This window comes from Onychomys torridus, chromosome 2 (genome assembly GCF_903995425.1).
Source record: "Onychomys torridus chromosome 2, mOncTor1.1, whole genome shotgun sequence".
In the NCBI taxonomy this organism is placed as follows: Eukaryota; Metazoa; Chordata; class Mammalia; order Rodentia; family Cricetidae; genus Onychomys; species Onychomys torridus.
Genome location: NC_050444.1, coordinates 86,970,040 through 86,990,762, shown reverse-complemented (window position 1 = coordinate 86,990,762; position 20,723 = coordinate 86,970,040). Strand labels below are relative to the sequence as shown.

The following is a 20,723-nucleotide window of genomic DNA, read 5'->3' as shown; positions in this document are numbered from 1 at the left end:
CTAGTCATAATAGTTCTTTCCTAATACAGACTGTGAGTATTAAAAACAAAATAAAGTATTAAAAGTCCATAGCAAACACTGACACATGGCTGAGGGGAAGACAATTCTTAGCTTACCAGCACCTAACAAATTATTGCTGTTGTCACTATCATCACTGTTATTATTTAATGGAGTTAAAGAACTCAGGGAATCTCCGATTGAAGCAGTATCCTGTCACTCGCTAGAAGTGTGGGAGGTATTCAGAGACTCTCTTTCTTGTCGGGATATCAGTTTCCCAATCTCTACAGAAAGAACTGTAGAAAATATTATTTATTATAGGGTATTTTTTTTCTTCTTAGGAACATAGTATTCACAGAGAAGAAATGCTTTGATAAACCTTTTGAGGTGTCAAGTAAGTTCCTAAGGGCATAATTAAAAAACAAAAGATTAGCACTGAACTGTCATGTACAGGACAAGATGAGCATTTGTTCAGCTCTTTAGGAAAATAGGAAGGACAGGGAGTGGGAAGCACACATTTGAGCTGGGGGAGGGTCCCATAACTTGGGTATTTCCAGTACTTTTTAAATTTTAATGAAAACTGTTAAATTCACAAAAACACTTGATATGAGTGATCTGATGGAAGGTAGCTCAGAGACAAATTCTGTGTCTGGAATTACATGTAGCAGATTTCCTTAGTACCTCTGAAAAACATGTTTTGGGTCAAAGAAAACATTTTGTAGACTAGGTGTTTGTGGGATGTGCCTGATTAAGAATGCATGCATACTTGGAGCATATGTCCACCTGTTCAAAAGGCACACATGGATGCCTCCCAAGGCTTGACTATGAGTGACTGTCCCTGGGTATATCTATATTCACATTCTTACATACATACAGGTATGATAGATGAGTATAGGCTTATATGTGAGGTTTTACATATATGGGAATATATGTACTGCATTCATACTTTTTAATTCATGAATGTGAGGGCTCATCCTTCTTGACCATTTGTGTTTTCTTTGTGAGTGTAGTTGGTGTTCCCCACACTGCATACCCAATAAATTTCATTTGGCTGAGAAGAGAGATAATAAAACTATATGGCCTCCAGAGAAAGGATAGGGATGTCACAACACTCCCATGTGCAGTCACTGCAGTCCATCCTCTGTGTGTCTGAGTTTTGCTTGTTGCCTCTGAGGAAAGGTAGTACAGGGAGTGAGGCAAAGACCCTGGAGGACTAGAAGACTGTGGAAAGGCCTGGTTGGGGTGAAGAGGCAATTTGCAAAAATGCCCAAGGGGAATGCAGCTCCAAACAGCACATTCTCTTAATATACATGAAATTAAGTCTTAATAATGCAGCAAGAAGTCCATTAACCCCTCTTGATCTAAGACTTCCTTCTTCCAGCTCTCAGTCCAGAGGGACCCAGCTTGTTTCACCTTCTGTTTCACAGGCCCTTAAGAGAGCCTGAGCTGACATGTGGAATATTTATTTCCACTGACTCATGGCCTTAACTCCTAAAATTCACTTACTATACACTTCTCTACCCATCTATTGATGCATCCATTTATCCAATCATCTGTCCACACATCCATCCTCTGCCCATCCATTTACCTATCAAATGATAACTGAACATCTGTTCTCTGTTGTACCCTAGGAGAAGCATTGGGAATATTAGAAAGATGAATTGGGTAATTCACATTTCCTCTCCCCACCACCTACTGTCTCTGAATCTCAAAGTGTGATTGGATGTAAAGTCATCTTTAAACTATAACTTTTCAGGTTCAAAGAGAAGAGTAGCATTTCCTACAGTTCAACCAAGAAGGGTGATACATGAGAAAAGCAAACATACATATTTTGCTGAAAATTCAGTCAAGTCTAGGTATTTGGAACCTCTTAATGTTCTTTAATAACTTCATTTGGGAGATTTCAGTCTCATTGCTAAAGTAGATAGGTCAATAAATAAGTACTATTGACCTGGGATGCTTCCATATTTATTCATGTATGGTCTTATCATTTTTTGCTAAGTACACAATCCATGCTCACATTGTTCTAAGTGGGAAATGCATAGAACTATTAGAAGATCCCCAATCTCACATTATTTTTGCTCTACTGGAGGGAATAGGCTGCTAACTCAGAAACTCCCAAAGAATGAGATAGTGATGTGTTGCAGAAATAAAGAGAATTGTGGGCATGCATGGAAAGTGTTATCAACCCAGGTAAGGTAAGGAGTGGGAGATAGAGACAGTTTCCAAGAATAGTAATATCAAAACAAGAGAAATGGGTGAATGCTATCCAAGGCAAAAAAGCAGAGTGAGGTAAACTGGACTCATTTGACAGAGCAGAATAATCAACAATGATAAAAAGCAGGGTTATATTTTGCAAAGCAGAGTTGTTGACAGAGAGGTAAAGAGGGGTTCATGTTGTAGATCAGCAATGTCAACATTAAGGCAGAGTAGAGCATGCTTTACTTGATGCATGTATGCAAAACTGGAGAGGCCAGGTTCTCAGGACTTGTGGTCCATGTTACCTACAGAGGTGTTACATGATGGTTTGCATTCCTGTCTGCATGTCCTTCTGCCTTGTTGATTCATCTGGAATATGGAAATGATCTTAAGCTGCTGCCTCCTGGAACCATTTCTGGATAATAGGAACAGAATATGAATCCAAGTGTGAGCCCTGTAGGCTATTTCAAATGATCTCAAGTATCTAGGTGTCACACTTGCTTTTTCCTTTCACTGTTTTTGCTCCCTCCTTTTTTCATGCCTTTTTCCTTTCTCCCTTCTTATATTAAAACAAAAATAAACACTCTTTTATGGAGATGGTGACTGGGATTTAAACTCATGGCTTTGTATCTGCTAAGCAAATACTTTGCCACTGAGCTACACCCCAGTCCTATCCTAATTAATTTTTCAAGGACTGTAATGAAGCAGAAACACTTCCCAAGACTACATTTTTAAGACAAAAATAAAGATGGAAATCAATTTAATAATATATTTTACTTAACCTACCTTATTCAAGAATATTATTGTGTCAACAGGGTATCAGGAAGAGAACTACTAATAGAATTTATTTATTTATTTATTTATTTATTTATTTATATATTTATTTGCTTGCTTGCTTGCTTACTTACTTACTTACTTACTTACTTACTTACTTACTTATTTATATAGCAGGGTTTCTCTGTGTTGTTTTGGCACCTGTCCTGGATTCAGGCTGGCTTTGAACTCACAGAGATCCACCTGGGCTCTACCTCCCAAGTACTGGGCTTAAAGCCGTGTGCCACCACCGCCCGGCAAGAAGTGTTAATTTTTTATATGAAATCTTTTTATGTCACTCCATAGCACAGTTTGCTGTTTTGCTTGTTTGTCATTGGGATGCCTGCCAAAGTCCTCAAACAGGGAAATGCCCAGCATAGGCAAAGGAGCTCACTGAATGTACACCCCAGGTTGTATTGAAGGAAAATGATCTCTTCTCTTTGGTATTATTTTATAGAGACATTGGAGGCAAATCCTAAGCATTTCTAAGGGATGTACTTGGGTATGCCAGGTACAGGACTGGCATGAGGTACTGGCCTAGAAAGCTGGGTAAGATTTAAAAGTCAAACATTTAGCAGAGGGAGTAGAAGAGGGCAAATTCATCCTGACAGTAAATTGTTTTTTCTTTCTTCAACTCAGAAATTCATCAGTATTCTAAAAACATTTCAATTGTCCTAGATACCGGATTTTATGTTTCAGAATATACTGTAAGGTCATGTTCTCTAAATATTTTATTTTATTGATTATATGTAATGGTAAATATTATATCATAGGCAACCTGAAATTATCAAATCATTGTAATTAATAGTAACACAATATTTGCTGTAGGCCATGCAGGATCTAACTATTTCTTGTAATAGATTTTAATTCTCATGTCAACCCTATGAAGTCCATACAGCTTATATCACTATTTTTCATGTGAAGGATCTGAAGCATGAGGGTGATACCTAGTTCCAGTCAAGGCAAGCCAGTCCTAGGGTTTGGGTATATAACAACTACTATTAATCAACTAAGTTACTTTTAAAATAATTTTTATTTTCTTTTATTTCTAAAAATTCTGCAATTTTGATGGACATGTATACAAATGAAATATGATCATATGCACACCTCTCTGTCTTCTCTACTTGTATTGTGTTTTGCCAATTTCTCTGTAGCACGAATTGTTAGAAGGTCTTATTAATAAAATCAAACCTGAGGCCAGTTATTGGGGTGAATGCTGGAAGATCAGAGAGACAGAACTGCCACATCTACTTCACTTCGCCAGTTCCTCAACTGGTCTTGTTTCCTCAGACTGCAAGCTTCTGAGTCTCATCCAAATGAATTTTAGCTGAACTGTGCTGCTCCAAAACCTGAAAGCTTAACCAGCCAAATGCTGCTAGTTTCTGGTCTTCACACCTTATATATGTTTCTCTTTCTGCTGTCACTCACTGGGATTAAAGGCTGGATTTCTGGGATTAAAAGCATGTGTCACTTTGCCTGGCTATTTCTAATGTGGCCTTGAACTCAGAGATCCAGAGCTATTTCTGTCTCTGGAATGCTAGGATTAAAGGCATGTGCTACCACTGCCTATCCTCATGTTTAATATTGTAGCCGTCCTGTTCTCTGACCGCAGAAAAGTTTATTAGCCTGCACAATATATTGGGGAACACAATACCACCACACTTTTCTACCACCTTCATCTCTTTGTCTGGTTGCATGTTTTTTTCTAGTTTTTTGTTTGTTTGTGTGTTTGCTTGTTTGTTTTGAAATAAGGTCTAAGTATATGTCCCTGACTGGCCAGGAACTCATTATGTAGTCCAATCCCCCCACGTTTTATTTTGTAAGCAATTTCTCATTTATTAAAAAAAGGACTGAGATTTATATATGTGGATTTTTGTCAGGCTTTGCTCCTAGCTGCTGTGGTGTGTCTTGGTTGGCTTTAGGCTGCATGTCATCTTCTTTTGGGTTGCAGCTTATTGTTCAGGTTTCCTCTGGCCAGAGTGCTCTCTGCATATGTCACAGCTTTTTGTTTGCTTAAGGCATGGCCCAGTGCTTTGGCCTTAACCACCTCAAAAGAGAGTCATAATAATTTATATCCAACTTTTGCTTATCATCAAAATTTCATATAAAAATGATTTAATTTTGATTCATGTGTATGAGTGTTAGCCTGCATGCACATATGTACACCATGTGTATGGCTGATTCCCACAGAGGCTGGAAGAATTGCAGGAGAGACCCTAGAACTGGTATTGTAGATGGTTATGAACTACAATGTTGGTGCCGGAAACTGAACTATGAACCGGAAGCTGAAAGAACAGGAGACCATGAAATTGTGAGGAAATGGGGATGGGAGAAAGGAAGAAATAGGAGAGATGAGAAGGACCATCCCCTTTCAAACTCAGAGATCAAGTTACCTCTGCCTCCTGAGTGCTGTGTGTAAAGGTGTGCCCCACCATACCTTTGTGTCTTTCTTTTTTCCTCTTTTTTCCACTCTCCCATCCTCTCTTCCCTCCATTCTCACCCTCCATACCACTCATCTTTCTTCTGTCACTTTTCCTGGGTATGGAATACTTTCACATATTACCTAGTTTATTCTTGCTTATAATACTAAAGGGCAGTTTTTTTTTTTTCTCCCAGAATTGCTGCTATTGCTAATAATTACATGGGGGAGAGACAAATTAAGAAATGTAATTATGGCATCTCAGTGGAGAATGGAGGTAGGAGTTTGGCTGCCATGTCTACTACTTGTTGGCTACATTTACAGCTTCCTTCATATCTTCCAATGAAGTACCTACTTAGGCACATCCAAGGCATTATAGCTTACTAGTATTATGACTCTGCATACAAATTTCCAGGAAAACTCATGGAAGAAAAATATATAAATTTATACAATCATATTTATATCTCTGTAAGATATACTTCATCCATATGTCCATATCTTAATTCTTAATTCCTCTGCCAATTCACCAATCATCTAAAAAGTATCTGTCAATTCTCTCTCTCTCTCTCTCTCTCTCTCTCCCTCTCAATCTCTGTCTCTGTGTGTGTGTCTCTGTCTCTGTCTCTGTTTCTCTTCCCACATCTGCCCAAGCATTTTGCTATCTATTCACTCTCTTTTCTCATACCTGCTTATCTCTACATAACCATAACCTGTCATTTGTCTGTGTAAAAAGGGGTGGTTAGAAAAGAAATAAAATACGGATGCAAGGAATTAAGGAGATGATGAAAAAATAATAGAGAAGAGAAAAAGAAAGGGATTAAGTTCTGTTGAGGAAATGGAAGAAAAAGGAATAAGGAGAGAATATCTATGCCAAATCTACCATGACTTTTCTTAGAAGTAGCAGACTTTATTAGGTAAGACAATGCTCTTGAGATGTATGTACAAGTTTATTTGGTGATGGACTCTAGTGAATTAACCTTATTCAATGGTCATTGCTCTAATGAGATCTACAGCAAACTCTGAATTCTATCTTCTGCACTATGCCCTTGATTTTATAGGTAGAGTTGTTTGGACAGGTTGGTTGGAGAAGTCTATTTTTTAGCATCCATGCTCTGGAAACACTCCTCTCACACTGAAACTGGAGCAGACTTTCTTATGTTCTTTCTTTTCCCATGCAGGAGAGGAGGCTTTGACCATGTACATGGACAAAAGTCGCCTTGACAGAAAGTCGGGGAATGCTACTCAAAGTGTTGAAGCTTTGCACCAGCTTGCATCATCCTACTTCGTGGACCGTGATGGCACCATGAGAAGGCTCCATGAGATCCAGATATCAACTGGAGCAATCAAGGTATAGTCTGAGGGTGCACTTAGAGTCTCAAGTCAATACAGCCATGATATAGACATTCTGAGACAATTCTTTGCTTCATATCATTCAGTGTACCACGGTTTCCTCCAATCAACCACTTTGACGGATATTGCCAAATGATCTCTGGCAAAATGAGCATCTTCATTAGAGTGGCCCTTTGTACTGACTTATTAATACATTCTGGCTATGGCCATTACAGAATTATTCATAGCCCTATCAGTCTCTAGTAAATAGCTGACTTGCTTTCTTTCTTTCTGCCTTCCTTCCTCCCTCCCTCCCTCCCTCCCTCCCTTTCTTCCTTCCTCCCTCCCTTCCTTCCTTTCTTCCTTTCTTATGCCAATTGTAGAGACTGAGGCTAGGAGTAAATAATTTCTGAAACATCATACAGCTAGCAAGAATAAGATTAGTGCAACTCTAATGATCAGTTTGTACAATGTTTATGCTTTTTATTTATTCCTATAACCTATTTTCTAGATTATAAACCTGAGATCCACAGTTTTAAGCATTTTGCTCAGAGGTATTCATCTTGAGAATATCCTAATAGGAGCTAAGATACTACTGTCTAGCTTGGCAATCAGCAAACTTTTCCTGCAAAATTCCAGTATGAAATATTTAAGCTTTCCAGGTTTCAGTTGTTACTTCTCAGGTCTGCTACAATTGCGTTAAGAGCAGCCATGGATGTGCATATGTAAGTATGTGTTACTGTGTTCTAACAAATCTTTATTTACACAAATGAACAGTCAGCCACATTGCCCACTGAGCCATGCTCTTTTGCACCAACACCTCCCAATAGAATCTTCAGAGATATGAGATACTGGAAGTATCTTTATCTGTGCTGGCCAGGAAATAGCCTTTAGTCACATGTGATTATCAAATACTTGACTAGGTCTACCAATGAAGTACATTTGTAAGTTGATTCAATTTTAACTAATTCAAAGTCAAGCAGACATGTTGGATATAGATATACTGAATTCTCAAGTCAGTGACTTAGAGTACAGGAAATTTAGGATTCATTTCCAGTACAGTGAGTTTAGCGATGACCTCTATAAAGAGAGTATGGGAAGACATTCTTGAAATAAAGGATTAATTTGTCAGAGGATATTTTTTTCTGTCCTAAATTTTCTTAAACTAGATTATGCCCGCAATTTGCTTCTGAGTCTTCACTTTTGAATTAAATGTAGGTCTTGCCTCATATTAAGAATCCCTAAGACATCTCTAGGGGAAAGGAACAGAGGGAAAGGTCAAGTTAGACTCAGGCAGCTTGAATCACCAATTGTTCCCATGACTGGGTAGAAAGGTAGTAAGAAGCTAGATTAAATCAAATCGACAAACAAAGACCAGCTTATCCAAGAAAAATCACCTGTATTGGGGGGATTATGCTGTTAGGGAGTTTGGCATCAAGAGAAAGATCTTTATGAAGCCATGAGAGTCAAGGAGCTTCAAAGGCCTGTTTTTCATTATTACCAAATTGTTTTCTGCTCCTGGATGAATAGTTGAGATATTAAAGGGCTGTCAGGAGATAATCCTCTTCTGTGCATCCTGGAATGTGCAACCCACCTCTTGAGGAAGGATTTCTCCAACAAATTGCACAGAAACCTCACAATGAGCCATTTTTTAAAAAACTCAGCTTGATATTTATTCTTTTTATTTAAATTTTTATATATTATGCATACTAACCACAGATCTTCATCTCATCCATCCTCCCACTCCCCCTACCCATGCCTAACTGCCCCCATCCACCCCTCATCCCCTCTTCCAAAAGGGTAAGTTCTCCCATGGAAGGACAGCAAGGCCTGTTACATTCAGTTGAGGCAGGACCCAGCTGTTGCCCCCACCCCCAAAGGGTGAGCAAGGTACCTGAACACAGGTAATAGGATCCAGAAAGCCAGTTCATGCACCAGGGATAAATCCTGATCACACTGCCAGGGGTCCCTCAAACAGATCCAGCTATACAACTGTCTTCTGTGTGAAGTATGCAGAGGATCTAATCTGGTCCCATGCAAGTTCCACAGCTGGTGATCCAAAGTTCTTGAGTTCCTATGTGTTTGGTTTAGTTTTCTCTACAGATTTTTCCATCATGGTCTTGACCCTCCTTTGCTCATATAATCCTTCTTCCCTCTCTTTGACTACACTCCCAGGGCCCAGCCTGGTGTATGGTTGTGGATCTCTGCATCTGCTTCCATCAGTTACTGGATGAAGGCTCTATGATAACAGTTAGGGTATTCACCAATATGATTACCAGATTAGGCCAGTTCAGTTACCCTCACTACTATTGCTAGTAGTCTAATCTGGGGTTATCCTGTGGATTCCTGGGAATTTCCCTAGCACCAGGTTTTTCCCTTACCCCATAATGTTTCCCTCTATCAAGGTATCTCGTTCATTGCTCTCCCACTCTGTCCCTCCCTCAGCTTGACCATCCCCTTCCTTCATATTCTGATCCACCCATCCCCTCCCCTCTATTGCCCCCTATCCCCAGTTTACTAATGGAGATCTTCTCTGTTTCCCTTTCCCAAGATGATCCCTATGTCCCTTTTAGAGTCCTCCTTGTTTCCTAGCTTCTCTAGAGCTGTGGGTTATAGTCTATTTTCTTTTGCTTTACATCTATTATCCACCATGTTTGTCTTTCTGAGTCTGGGTTACCTCAGTCAGGATGATAATTTCTAGTTACATCCATTTGCCTGCAAATTTCATGATATCATTGGGTTTTTTTTGTTTTGTTTTTGTTTTGTTTGTTTGTTTTTTACAGCTGAGTAATACTCCATTGTGTATATTTACCACATTTTCTTTATCCATTCTTTAGTTGAGGAGCAACTAGGTTGTTTCCAGGTTCTGTCTACTACAAATAATTCTGCTATGAACATAACTGAGCAAGTGTTCTTGTGGTACAATTGAGCATCCCTTGGATATATGACCAAGAGTGGTGTCATTGAGCCTTGAGGTAGATTGACTCCCAATTTTCTGAGATGTCGCCATACTGAATTCCAGAGTATCTGTATAAGTTTGCACTCTCACCAACAGTGGAGGAGTATTCCTCTTGTTCCACATCCTCTCCAACGTAAGCTGACATCAGTGTTTTTGATCTTAGCCATTCTGACAGGTATAAGATGGTATCTCAAAGTCATTTTGATTTGCATTTCCCCAACGACTAAAGATGATGAGCAATTCCTTAAATGCCTTGGACCATTGCGATTCTTCTGTTGAGAAGGCTCTGTTTAGATCTTTAGCTCATTTTTCAAATTGGATTGTTTGGTACTTTGCTGTCTATTCAGTTGTTAGAGTTTCTGGTAGAATTATGGGCTTCACTTATATAGACTATCATATTATTTGCAAATAGCCAAAGTTTGACTTCTTCCTTTCCAATTTATATCTCCTTTTATTGTCTTGTTCTTCTAGCTAAAGTCTGAGTATTATATTGAATAAGGTATGGGTAGAGTAGACAGCCTTGTCTTGTTCTTGATTTTAGTAGAATAGCTTCAAGTTTCTCTCCATTCATTTTGATGTTGGCTCTTGGCTTGCTGTAATTTGCCTTTATTATGTTTAGATATGTTCCTTGTATTCTTGATCTCTCCAAAACTTTACCATGAAGAGGTGTTGAAATTTTTCAAAGGCTTTTTTCAGCATCTAATGAGATGATCTTGTGTGTGTATGTGTGTGTTTAGTTTGTTTATATGATGGATTACATTGACAGATTTTTGTATGTTAAATTGTCCCTGCATCTCTGGGATGAAGCATATTTGATCATGGTGGAAGGATTCTTTTTAATGTGTTCTTGAATTCAGCTTGCCAATATTTTATTGAGTAATTTTTCATCAATGTTCATGAGGGAAATTGATGTGTAATTCTCTTTATTTGTTGCATCTTTGTGTGGTTTGGGTATCAGTGTAACTCTAGTCACATAGAAAGAGCTTGGCAATGTTCCTTCTCTTTTTATTGTATGGAACAATCTGAAGAGTATTGGCATTGGCATTAGGTCTTCCTTGAAATTCTGGGAGAACTCTGCACTGAAATCATCTGGCCCTGGGCTTTTTTTTTTTTTTTTTTTTTTTGGTTGGGAGACTTTCAATTACTGCTTCTATTTCTGTAGTTGGAGACCTTTTCTCCAGGTCCCACTAAGCCCCAGCAGTCTGGTAGCCCACTTGTAAAATGAACACACAGATGCTTATATTATTTAAACTGCTTGGCCATTAGCTCAGGCCTACCATTGTCTAGCTTTACTCTTATATTCAGCCCATTTATATTAATCTATACTCCTAGATTACCAATACCTTACATCTCGCTTGTCATGGCAGCGGCTGGCAGCTCTCTCCGCCTCAGCCTTTCTGTTCCCAGAATTCTCTTCTCTGCTTGTCCTGCCTATACTTCCTGCATGGCTGCTGGCCAATCAGCATTTTATTTACACAGAGCAATATCCACAGCATATTTCCATAGGAGTTATAGGTCTGTTTAAATTGTTTATCTGGTCTTTATTTATTTTGGGTATATGTTACCTATGCAGAAAATTGTCCATTTCTTTTAGATTTTCTAATTTTGTAGAGTACAAGTTTTGAAGTATGACCTGATGATTCTCTGGGTGTGCTTAGAAGAAGGAATATTCTCTTGTATTTGGGTGGAATGTTCTATAGATGTCTATTAAGTCCATTTGAATCATAAAGTCTATTAGTTCCCTTATTTCTATGTTAAGTTTCTGTCTGACAGACATGTCCATTGGTGAGTGTGGGGTGTTGCAGTCTCTCGCTATTGCCATATAGGGTTTGATGTGTGATTTTAGCTTTATTAATTTTTTTTTTTTAACGCATGTGGGTGCCCTTATATCTGGAGCATAAATGTTCAGAATTAAGACTTCATTTTGATGGATTTTTCCTGAATGAATATGTAATGTCCTTCTTGATCTCTTTTGATTGCTTTTAGTTTGAAGTTTATTTTTTTAGATATTAGAGTAGCTACATCTTCTTTAGTTCATTTGACTGAAAAGACATTTCCCAGCCCTTTACTCAGAGGTAGTGTCTGTCTTTGAGGTTGAAATGTGTTTCTTGTGTTCAGTAGAAGGATGGATCCTGTTTTCTTATCCATTCTGCTAGTCTGTGTCTTTTTATAGGCAAATTGAGTCCATTGATATTAAGGGATATTAGTGATGAGTGATTGTTAATTCCTTTTTTTTTTTTTTTTGGTGGTAGTGTTGTGTGTTTCCCTTCTTTGGGACATGTTAGTGTGGTGTTATCTATTGCCTGCATTTTCATGGGTGCATTGGACTTCCTTAGGTTGGATTTTGTTTTCTTCTAGTGCTTTTTGTAGGGCTGATTTGTGGATAAGCATTGCTTAAATTTGGTTTTATCATGAAATATCTTGTTTACCATGTATATGGCAATTGAGAGTTTTGCTGGCTATAACAGTCTTGGCTGGCATCTGTGGTCTTTAGTGTCTGCATTATGTCTACACAGGACCTTTTTGCCTTTCAGAGTCTCCATTGAGAAGTCAGGTATTGTTCTGATGGGTCTGCCTTTATATGTTACTTGGCCTTGTTCCTTGGCAGCTCTTAATATTTTTCTTTATTCTGTATGTTTAGTGGTTTGATTCTTACGTAGGGTGGGGATGTTTTGTGTGTGTGTGGGGTCTAGTCTATTTGGTGTTTTGTAAGCTTCTTGTATCTTCATAGGCATTTCCTGATTTAGGTTGGGAAAGTTTTCTTCTATGATTTTGTTGCATATATTCTCTGTGCCTTTGAGCTGGTATTCTTCTGTCCCTATTATTCTTAAGTTTTGGCTTTTCATGGTGTCCCAGATTTCCTACATGTTTTTTTGTTTTGACTTTGTTGGCTTTAATGTTTTCTTTGGCTGACAAATCTATTTCCTCCATTATATCATCGATGCCAGAGATTCTCTCTTGCATCTCTGTTGATTATGCTTGTATCTGTGGTTTCTGTTCATTTGTTTAGATTTTTCATTTCTAGCATTCACTCAGTTTGTGTCTTCTTATTGCTTCTATTTCAGTTTTCAAGCCTTGAACTGTTTCTTTCACCTATTTAATTGCTTTTTCTTGGTTTTCTTTAAGGGATTTATTGATCTCTTCTAATTTTTGTTTGTCTTTTCCTTGATTTCTTTAAGGAAATTTTTCATTTCCACTTTAAAGGCCTCTATCATCTTCTTAAAGTCAATTTAAGGTAATTTCTTCTGTTTCTTCTACACTAGGGTGTTCAGTTCTTGCTGATGTAGAACAACTAGGTTGTGTTGGTACCATATTGCTATTTATGTTGTTGAATATATTCTTGCACTGTTGTATACTCATCTCATTCTCCAATGGGTGCAAAGGCTGTCTGTGTCTCAGGTAGCCACTCTTAGTCTACTTGGTACTCTTGGCCCAATCAGAGCTCTTGGCCCAATCAGTCTCAGGGAGCCACTGAAGTCTCAGAGGATGGGTGGGTTTGGAGGATGGACCTTGCAGGTTATAGGGTCAGATGGGCAATGGTGGCAATCAGGATTGCCTGTAGGAGTCCTGCTTGCTGACCTGCAGTTGGGATTGCAATGCGTGGGGGTATGGAAGCATGGGTTGTGCCCCTGGGCCTAAAGCCTGGAGACTAGGGTGATCCTCAATGAGCCATTTTTATACTAACCCTGGTTTCTACCCTCAATATGGCCCTGAAAGGTATGTTTGCCCTTTTTGGCCACTGTCTCAGGACTCAGTACAATACAATTTGTGTCACTCCCTGATTATTGTGAAAGATAGCCTCTGACCCACTTATGGTAAGTATAGTAAAATAAGTTAGTGGAGTTAAGTCTTACTCAATAAAAAGTATGCTGTTACTAGACAAAAAAAGGAAGGAATTATTTGTTTCGAAAAAATGCAATGATTATTAATTGATTTATTATATCTCAAATACCAAGTGCATAAAACTATGGCCACTTGGGGGTGCAAGGTGGCTCAGCTAGTAAAAGTGCTTACTAGTGACCCAGTAACTGGTGACCTGAGTTTATCCCCACTACCCACATAAAGTTGGAAGGAGAGAGCAAACTGCATGAAGTTGCCCTCTCCTCACTGTATTCATTCTTTGGGATATATGGTACCACTTACAAAACATGCACAAATATATAGGTACACATACACACTAATATTAAGTATTATAATAATTATTATTTTAATCTATAATCTCTTTACATCTTTGTGTAAGAGCACTGCTATCTTTACAAAGAGGGGAAACTGGAGGCTGAGGAAGGGAAAGATACCAGCCTAAGATTACACAGGTGAAATGACAGAGAAGTTATATAGTGTCCTTCCCACAAGTGATCGTTCTCTTCACTGGAGGCTGTCCCTTTACAGTTGAACACAGACTTTAGCACAGCTCCAAAGAATGGTGAGTAGAGGGATGAAGAAGCTTATATATACTAAACCCTTAATTCCAAGGTTATTTTAAATTGCCGTTCCTTTTTGTCACCTTGAATCTTGGAAGACAAAATCACAAATACACATTAGAATCTTGGAAGACAAAAATCACAAATACACAATTGAATCTGGATTTCTTTTTTTTATTTTTTTTAACCCCACAGTGGCACTGATTGTAGTTATTGCTGAGACTTCTTTTGAAAAATGGAGACAATTGTATTGTACTTGCCCAATAATAGTGCCCATGTACTCATTGCAATTTATAGAGGCATTTTGTAATCAGCTGGCCATTTTTGAACATTCCCTGTGCCAGACACTTTAGGTCTTCACATGTGTTCCACAGCCTCCCTGGAAGGCATTGATAGCTTGAACTTGCTGACACTTAGAGGAGTTAAGTGGCTTCCTTATGTCACACAGCAAATAAATGGCCCAGCTTGGAACTAATGATAGTTTTTCTGATTCTGAAACCTGGGCTTTAGAATTGTATTATTGTGTTTTAATGTATTTGTTCACATACCACTTAGTGTGACCTTGTGAAGTGAGAGCTAGTGGTAGACAGTGGATATTATGAATTCCGTCTGTGTGTTTGAGCATACTTGTTGTTCAGTCTACATAGCCAGTGCTGCACACAGTTCCAGCCAACCATTCAGCAGACATTTCAGGTATGGAATCATTCCTTAGGATTTCCTCTAGACCAGGACTCCTAGCTTATACTTTTCTCACTTAATGTCCTTTCTAGGTCACAGAGACACGCACTGGGCCTCTGGGCTGTAACAGCTATGACAATCTGGACTCTGTGAGTTCTGTCCTTCTGCAAAGCACGGAAAGCAAACTGCATCTTCAAGGTAGGAAACTGAGGCAAAAAGGGTGGTACTGGAGGTGGGCAGAGGTGATAATAGTTCCAAGAAGAATGAGGCACAGGGAGAAGAGGGAAGAGGAGGAAGGGCAGAAAACAATGAAAATATGGAAATGAGACAGCTGTGATGTCATACACAGAATTTTAACATATATAGAGATTTAAACTCATGGTTATTAATTAGTTTTCAGATAAAAAAAAGTGTGAAAATGTGAGCTCTATCTGATTATTTTGATGAAAATGTCTGAACAGTATTATTTATAGATGCCTGATGCCCCAGACCTATAATATATTAAAGTTTTATATCTATCATCAGTATTTCTTCCTTATTGATTTGATTTCTAGTGTGTTTTGTAAGATGTTTATCAAAAAGATATCTTATAAAATGTGTGATTCTTTATAATGTTCTCCTCGACTGGCTCATCATCTACAGTTTTAAATAAATACATATATGCACACTTTTTGTGGTGTTAATAATCAACTGTGTCAATACTGGCTATATGTAGAAAGATATGTTCAGACATTACCTTTAAGACCACAACCATTATAGGATTAATATTTTGATTTTTGTAAATGTTTCTGTTCATTCTGCTTTTGTCAAATTTAGAAGAGTAAATTTATCCTTTTTAATTTATACCAGAGAGAGGAAAGGAAATTTTAGGTAGAAGATATATAAGGATTATAGTACTGATGATGTTGGCAGAGTAAATAATATATATTATTTCTTTCATGTTTTGAGATTATAACACAACTATACCACTATCCCTTCTCTTTAATATATATATTATTTAATATATATATATATATAATATAATTATATAATATTTAATATATATATATATATATACTATATAATCATCTCAATTTTCCACATGTAAGATATACGTGAATTATGTCACATCTATAAAACATATTAATAGGCCAATAGTGAAATGTTATTTATGAAGAATTTTCTAGAATAAAAAAATGATTTGGCATTACTTAACAACTGCAATTCATTATGGCCAATCTCAACAATATAAAAGAAGAAAAATACTTCTATAAGGAAATGCAGAAATGTCAAAAGTGGTTACTTTGGAAGAGTGACATTGCAAACTATTTAAGCTTCTAGATGCCTTTTGAATGTACTTCAATGATCACATATTAACTTTACAGTCAGAAATATATGGTATGCTCTAACTTTGTGAAGATAGAAATCATGGTCTTCCCCAAAAGTATATGCTAAAGATTATTTTGAATGTCAGTGGGAAGAACTTGGGTTGAAGGCAGGCTCAGGGTTTAGCAGAGCCCAAGAAGTCCTTTCTGTTCTGATCTCTTGACAATTCTGTGGTTCACATACACATACAGACAATAATTGGGAGCAGTGTAAGCAGAGTTTAATAGCGTCACTGGGAATCCTCAATGACAATATGATGGAGAAACTCAAGTCAATATGATGGTTAAATGTTTAAACACACACACACACACACACACACACACACACACACACACACAAACACACACAATCTTAGATACTTAGAAAAATTAGATTATTTCCTTTAGTAGGGAAAATAGTAGGTATGATGATTTGATAAAAGAAAATGGCAAAGAAAAGCATAGTCCATATGCCTTAGGTGTACCAGAATTTTGAACATTGTAGTTCATGGGATACCTGCAGCAAATCATTGGAATGATACTCAGGATTTGAATCCTGGCAACTGGACACCAGTGAGTGTGTTGTCACTGGCTGTGAATGCTGATGATATGCAAAACTGTACATTGCAATTATAATAAATTTAATAAGACAAATCAGAAATTACTACCAAAGACAATGGTGATGTTTTCATTTCACTGTCTAATTTACTGTGAATCCAGTAAAGTTTAAGGCTCAATGATTTTTCACCTGTGCCCTCATATTTTATTTTTCAAATTATATATGGAGCCTCATTTCAAATTTTAAATTTCTTCCTCCCAACACACTTCTATATAAGATCCTGCCCTCTGAAACATGGAGCTTCCATGGGTGTCATTGCTAGGAGTATGCTCTTCAAACAGGAATAGCCTGACAGCCCTGTTTTCTACATCAGTCAGAGCTGAACTGAAGGATTGGGTCCATATGCAAGTATTTCACATTTAAAATCATGTTTAGAACCTGGAGTGTCTGGATAAATGTTTACAGGTGTAAGAAGAAAGGTCTGCTTAAGCAAAAAGAATTTATCTACAAATACTTGAAGCACTGACTTACAGAAAAGTTACCTTCATTAATATGGACAAAATGTTCTAGGCTTAATGTAGTAGGAAGGAGATAATCCTGGATTTAGCTCATGGTAAAATAAACCTTTCTTCTTTTTCTGGTCCCAGTGAATCAGAACTAGGACTTCAGGCCTATGACATACATGCTATATTGCTGAGCAAGACAGCCCCCCAAATGGCATGTTTGAGGTATATTCCTGTCCAAACGTAGCATATGCCATTTGCTAATGCAGAAAAGAAGATATTTGGTAAAAAAAAAAAAATATACACAGATTATTAAACATTATGCAGTTGAATTGGATAGTTTTGATAATAGGTTTTACTTAAGTCTTTTCTAAAGGCTAATGTTGACTTATATAAAAATGATGAATCATCAAATCTTTACTGAAAATATGGCTCAAATTCAAAATTTGACTGCATGTCTGAACACTAATGAGCTCAAGTCAATGTATCCATGTCTGATTCTATATTTATCCATTGCTTCTGTATACATAATCTACCTATCTCCACATATGCTCTGACTAAATATGACATATTTATGTAATATGACCTGTGGAGTTATGTCATATTAAATGTGTATATATATCTGAATATGTATATTCATACATACATATACTCATTATTAAAAATTCATTTCAGTTATAAGATGAGCAAAATGATAGAATGGAGATCAAGAGTAACATAGGATCTATTTCAAGGAAACTTATATTTTCAGAGAGATGCCCAAAACACTAGCAATAAATGTAGTAGATTTTAACAGAGAAGCTTATGAGGCTGTTCCATGGGATCAGATTATGGGAGTTTTGTAGAGAATTATTCTTGTGAGAAATATACACAGCATGAGACCTGGAGGATAAGTGGGCAGGCAGCGGCATAGATGCAGAGGCTCACAGAAGAGTCTTTACAAAGGAACATTCAAGGAAATCAAAGTCTTATGAGATTAAAACAGAAGGCTCAGGGGTGAGAAAAACACAATAGTATTTCAAAGTCTATGCAGTTTCTGCTGTACACTAATGAACTGAACATAAATTTAAGAGAAATTGAGATCCAGATAAAATTTTAAAAGAAGTATTGCATGAAGAGAACAATATTTTGGAAGGTCATTGTTTCTCTGTATAGGTAGAACAAGGAAGATGAGATTTGTGACAGTTGGGGCCATTGAGCTAAGAAAAATATGATGTAGAAATAGACCAATTCTAGAGATACTTAGGAGGCATTATGACCCAGATTCAATAAAAAGACACTGAAGTATTTAGATAATTGAGTCAATGGGATGTACAGATGCTACAGAGAAGATAGACAGACAAATATCTATGGTTCAAGGTAATATGTACTATAATAAGAAGAGTGAATGTAATATATGACATTATAGGGATTTAGGAAAAAGAAAAGGTTGCTCATATTCTCTGTCCAAGGGCAGAAGTTATAGCAAAAGATTTCAAAGTGAATCAAAGGAGCTTCTTACAAGACAGAAAACTATCTCATGACATTTGAATAAGCTGTCATCCAACAATCTAGAAAAACTCAGTATAAAGAGGAAGACTGAAACTTGAACACATTAATGTATTGTATTCTTTTTTATAAAATGTGCTATTATAAAATATAACAATGTGTTGTTTTTAACAAATATGCCATTAATAGAATGTAAATGTTAGCAACAAAATGCATGAAAAAAGTTGTTATATAAAATACATGAGGAACTTCTATAAAATAAGGAAGTTAGCATGGAAAGAAAAGAAAATGGGTGAAATGCTGATGCAAGTATTTCACAGACAGAAATCTCTAGATGACAAGTATCTGAAAAGATGCTCAACTTACCAGTAAAATGTAGATGAAAATGACCATCTAATACCAGTGCATAACACTCTGTGTCACAAATGAAAAAGACTGGCAGTATTAAGAAATGAAAACACATTGCTGGGGGAAGCATAAATTAGTTACAACCATTTTGGAAAACTCTGATGATTTGTACTAAAAATTGCATATGTCCTTTGGCTATGACCCAGAAATTTCAACTCCTAGTGATATGCCAAGAGAAATGTGTCCAAGTTCACAGAAAGTCATGAATGCTCATAGCAAATTCATTCAGAATAGCAAAAACTGGGAACCATTAAAATGTATGTCCATCCACAAGAAAATAAATACATTCATATCACAAGCCCTCATATAGCAGCGAGAAATAACATATTATTGTTTTGCGCAACAATGTGTGTCTCAACAGCCTAACATTGAAAGAAAAAGAAGCCAGACAAAAAAGTATCCATGCTATCTGATCCTTTTTCTCTACTGGTTCAAGTCTGTAAAAACATGTAGTTTTAGACACCTGAGAGAGAGTGGAAACCACAGGGAAGACAAATGATGCACGAGAGAAGGAGAGAAGTTCCTGGGGCACTAGGAACGTGTTCCGTGAGTGACCTGGTTTCACCTGGGTGTGTTTATTTTGAAAATCCATAGAGTGAAGCACACATAATTTATATGTATGCATTTCTATGTATACATTATGTGTCTATTCAACATTTATTTAATAGTTCACTCCATCTTGACACTTCTGCAAAGAGAAATTGTAAATAGAGTGGAGGCACAGAAGAGACTTCAGCCCAGCCAGAGCCAGAAGCATAAGGACAGAGGGTAGATGAAACAGTACTAACAATAGACTGGCGGGTAAGAGAAATTTGTCCTGACTGGGCCAGGCAGGAAAACTCTAACTACTAGTAGTTATCATGCATTCAGTGATTCAGGGACTGTAGCAATGTATTTGTGTTAAAAGTCATGTTTGCTTCTTGGTACTTATTTTGAATTAATATTTTCATTTATTTTATTATTTGGGGCTTTTAGTCCTCACATGATTCTCATAACAAGGTAGAAATAATATCCTTATTTTACAGTTGAAAAACCCAAGTTTCATTGAGCTTGCTCAATAAGAATTTGAGTTGGAAATTTTTACTTAGACATCCTGACCTCATGGCTCCTCCTCAAAATAATGTACTTCTATATCCTTCTGTCTGTCTCCTCATTCTTTTGAACAAGGCTAGGATGGGAGATACTTTAAGGGTTGACTTGGGAAGACTAAAGATGAAATGGACACTGTAAGGCCTTTCACACTAAGTGGTGCAACATAAAATGTTCACTAAAACAAAGTAAAAAGAGACTGGGATGAATAAACATAGAAAATAGTTGGATCCAAAGATTAAAAAGTGAGGGAAAAGGTGATAGAAAAATCAAAGGTTATTAGTAGTCCTGGCAGCAACAACCAAACTACCAACAATAACAGTAATGTTAGAATGAAAACTTCTTATTTGTGATTCTCTCCTCAAGAGACTCATAATATGTTTTGCCAACATGGACATGTAACTTAACATAGTTACCATCTGGTGAAGTATAAAGATAAAAGCATTCTGCCTCAGTAATTCAATAATGTGGAAATGGATGCAGAAAGAATATTTCTCTGAAAGCTATGGATGGTATCA

General features: G+C 37.2%; 1 protein-coding gene across 1 annotated transcript in view; it reads left to right on the top strand.

The window, feature by feature from the left end:
- The window catches only part of Brinp1 (BMP/retinoic acid inducible neural specific 1), a 185,016-nt gene that overhangs the window by 108,932 nt on the left and 55,361 nt on the right, over positions 1 to 20,723 (top strand). Inside the window, exons 4-5 of the mRNA XM_036178230.1 lie at positions 6,607 to 6,776; positions 14,908 to 15,013. Coding sequence (XP_036034123.1) covers positions 6,607 to 6,776; positions 14,908 to 15,013 — 276 coding nt within the window. The remainder of the gene's footprint in view (positions 1 to 6,606; positions 6,777 to 14,907; positions 15,014 to 20,723) is intronic.